Source organism: Austrofundulus limnaeus, unplaced genomic scaffold (genome assembly GCF_001266775.1).
Source record: "Austrofundulus limnaeus strain Quisiro unplaced genomic scaffold, Austrofundulus_limnaeus-1.0 Scaffold106, whole genome shotgun sequence".
NCBI lineage: Eukaryota > Metazoa > Chordata > Actinopteri > Cyprinodontiformes > Rivulidae > Austrofundulus > Austrofundulus limnaeus.
In genome coordinates this window covers 1,788,854-1,791,072 of record NW_013952508.1, presented here as the reverse complement: position 1 = coordinate 1,791,072, position 2,219 = coordinate 1,788,854, and the positions used below count along the sequence as shown (strand labels likewise).

General features: G+C 36.6%; 1 protein-coding gene across 1 annotated transcript in view; it reads left to right on the top strand.

The window, feature by feature from the left end:
- Positions 1 to 268: 268 nt before the first annotated feature.
- The window catches only part of dnai4 (dynein axonemal intermediate chain 4), a 17,864-nt gene continuing 15,913 nt past the window's right edge, over positions 269 to 2,219 (top strand). The window contains exons 1-2 of the mRNA XM_014013853.1: positions 269 to 365; positions 447 to 558. Coding sequence (XP_013869307.1) covers positions 355 to 365; positions 447 to 558 — 123 coding nt within the window. The 5' untranslated portion in view covers positions 269 to 354. The remainder of the gene's footprint in view (positions 366 to 446; positions 559 to 2,219) is intronic.

The following is a 2,219-nucleotide window of genomic DNA, read 5'->3' as shown; positions in this document are numbered from 1 at the left end:
GGTTTATGGTGAAATAATGTTCTTTCAGTTGGATCACTTGGGTTGTTACCAACATCTGGTGAAAATTTCATGTCATTAGCTCCTCTAGTAATATATTTACTGAGAAAAATGGTGACGTGTTTAATACTTATTTTACCCGCTGTATTCTAGTTTGGAATTTTGACTAGTCAGAACAAAAAGCAAATAATTACTTTGGCTGATTTTATGTTAAAACGGCTTGCCATACTCAAACGGCCCAGCAGAGGTCTCGTTGTTATGACAACCAGAATAACAGAGACACAAGAAGCAGAAGAACCGCTGTAAAATAATAATAATAAAAAATCTAAAAGACGATAGAGGAAGAGAAAAACTGTGATGATGAGAACGTGAGTCGGAACCGAACCTTGTGAACATCCTGGTTGTGTTACAGAGGAAATGTAAAGTTGTGTTTCTGTGCTGAATTACAGCTCCAGACAAACGCGCGGCAGTGGGACTTGGAGCTTGGCCGGCGGGAGAAACGTTGTGGGGAAAATCTGGAAAAAAGAGGAAAAAAGGTCCGTTCAAGCTCGAGCTGTGAGGGTGAGTCCCACACCGGCAGACAGCAGCTCACCGTCCGCACTGATGGAGACTGTTCTGGTCCAACTTATTTACCGCTGGGATGGAAAAATGTAGGCTACAGCCTCTGCAGACAGTTTATACAGATCTATAAATCACTTATCACAAGTTAGGATGAGGTTTTAATAATTAAAAAACCGCATACAGGGAAAAAGTTTGCATTATATGTCGACATTTCCTGAAGCTGATTAACAAACTTTCTTGTTTATAACGGGAAAATATGGCAAGCCATTTGTGTATTTATTAGTAAGCAGATGTAATTTTTACTAGTATGAAACTGCAGTTGTGCTGGTCCCACTGTGCAAACTCACAAGCTACAAAATATATTTAACAAAATCAACTTTTACAATGTTTTTCTCACTTTTAGTCACTGTTTACTAATTGTTACATTTTTTTGAATAAGAATTTCAATAACTAAAATGTTTTAAACTGTTTTATTCTCATTTTTCAACAAACTTGATAACAGAACAAAAAACAATAACATTTCAATATATAAAATAAATTATATTGTTTAAATAATTATTGAAAAATAGATTTGATTTAAAACATTTATTAGATTTTTTTATTTCTTTTCTTTTACCTCCAGCAATCTGAGGCCCCTGCTGCCCCCTGGTGGTCTCCCGTGGGGGAGGGCGGGGGGTCCCCACTTTGAAAAACACTGAACTAGTCAACCCAAATTATGACATCTGCTCCACTAGTGTGGAATGTTTTCACTATGATTAGTGCAACAAAAATTGAAGTGGTCAACTAGTAAACTCTAGTCAACATGTTTCTGTCCTTACTACTTAACTAATACACCTAAAACCTCTCAACTAGTCAATTGTCTAATTAACTAGTGTGATCAAGTTTAGTTGCACTTGTTGATTTGTTGACATGTTTAAGGTACACTAGTTAACTAGTGGTAGGTGTTAAAACTGCAACTAGTTGACTAGTGCTACTACATTTGGTCTTGCTATTTAACATTTTAGGTTCATTAAACTGCTTAATTAGTAAAGCACATTAGAGAAGTTATTTAAAGGGATCCATGATTAGTTGAAACAGTAAACTTTATTTAATAAACATACATTTTAACAGTAAAATAAAGACTAAAATACTGTAGGATGTTTAGTTTTTAATTTTTTTAAACTAAAACTTTAAAGTATATTACACTGACTGAGCCATTTTATTTACACACAAAGCATTCTGGGTAAATGATGATGTGGATAGGTCATCTGTGCGAGGCTGCTAGCGAGCTATATCCACCCTGAAGGTTAATCTTGGACAATATCTGATGATTGACTCTTTTAAATGAAACCAGAGAGCGTTGACAGAGAGGAGAAGGTAGAAATGACAGCCTGTAACTGAAAATATGGATGGAGGACAACAGTTTAACTTGTTTGTCGCACTAGCACCAAGCTAATACATATAAGGCAATATAGTGTTGGTGCTAGTGCGACAGCTAAGTTGAGGTTCTTCTTCCATGAAGCAGCTCTGTTGTCCTCCATCCATATTTTCAGTTCCAGGCTGAGTCATTTCTACCTTCTCCTCTCTGTCAACGCTCTCTGGTGTCATTTAAAAGACTCAATCATCAGATATTGTCCAAGATTAACCTTCAGGGTGGATATAGCTCGCTAGCAGCCTCGCAC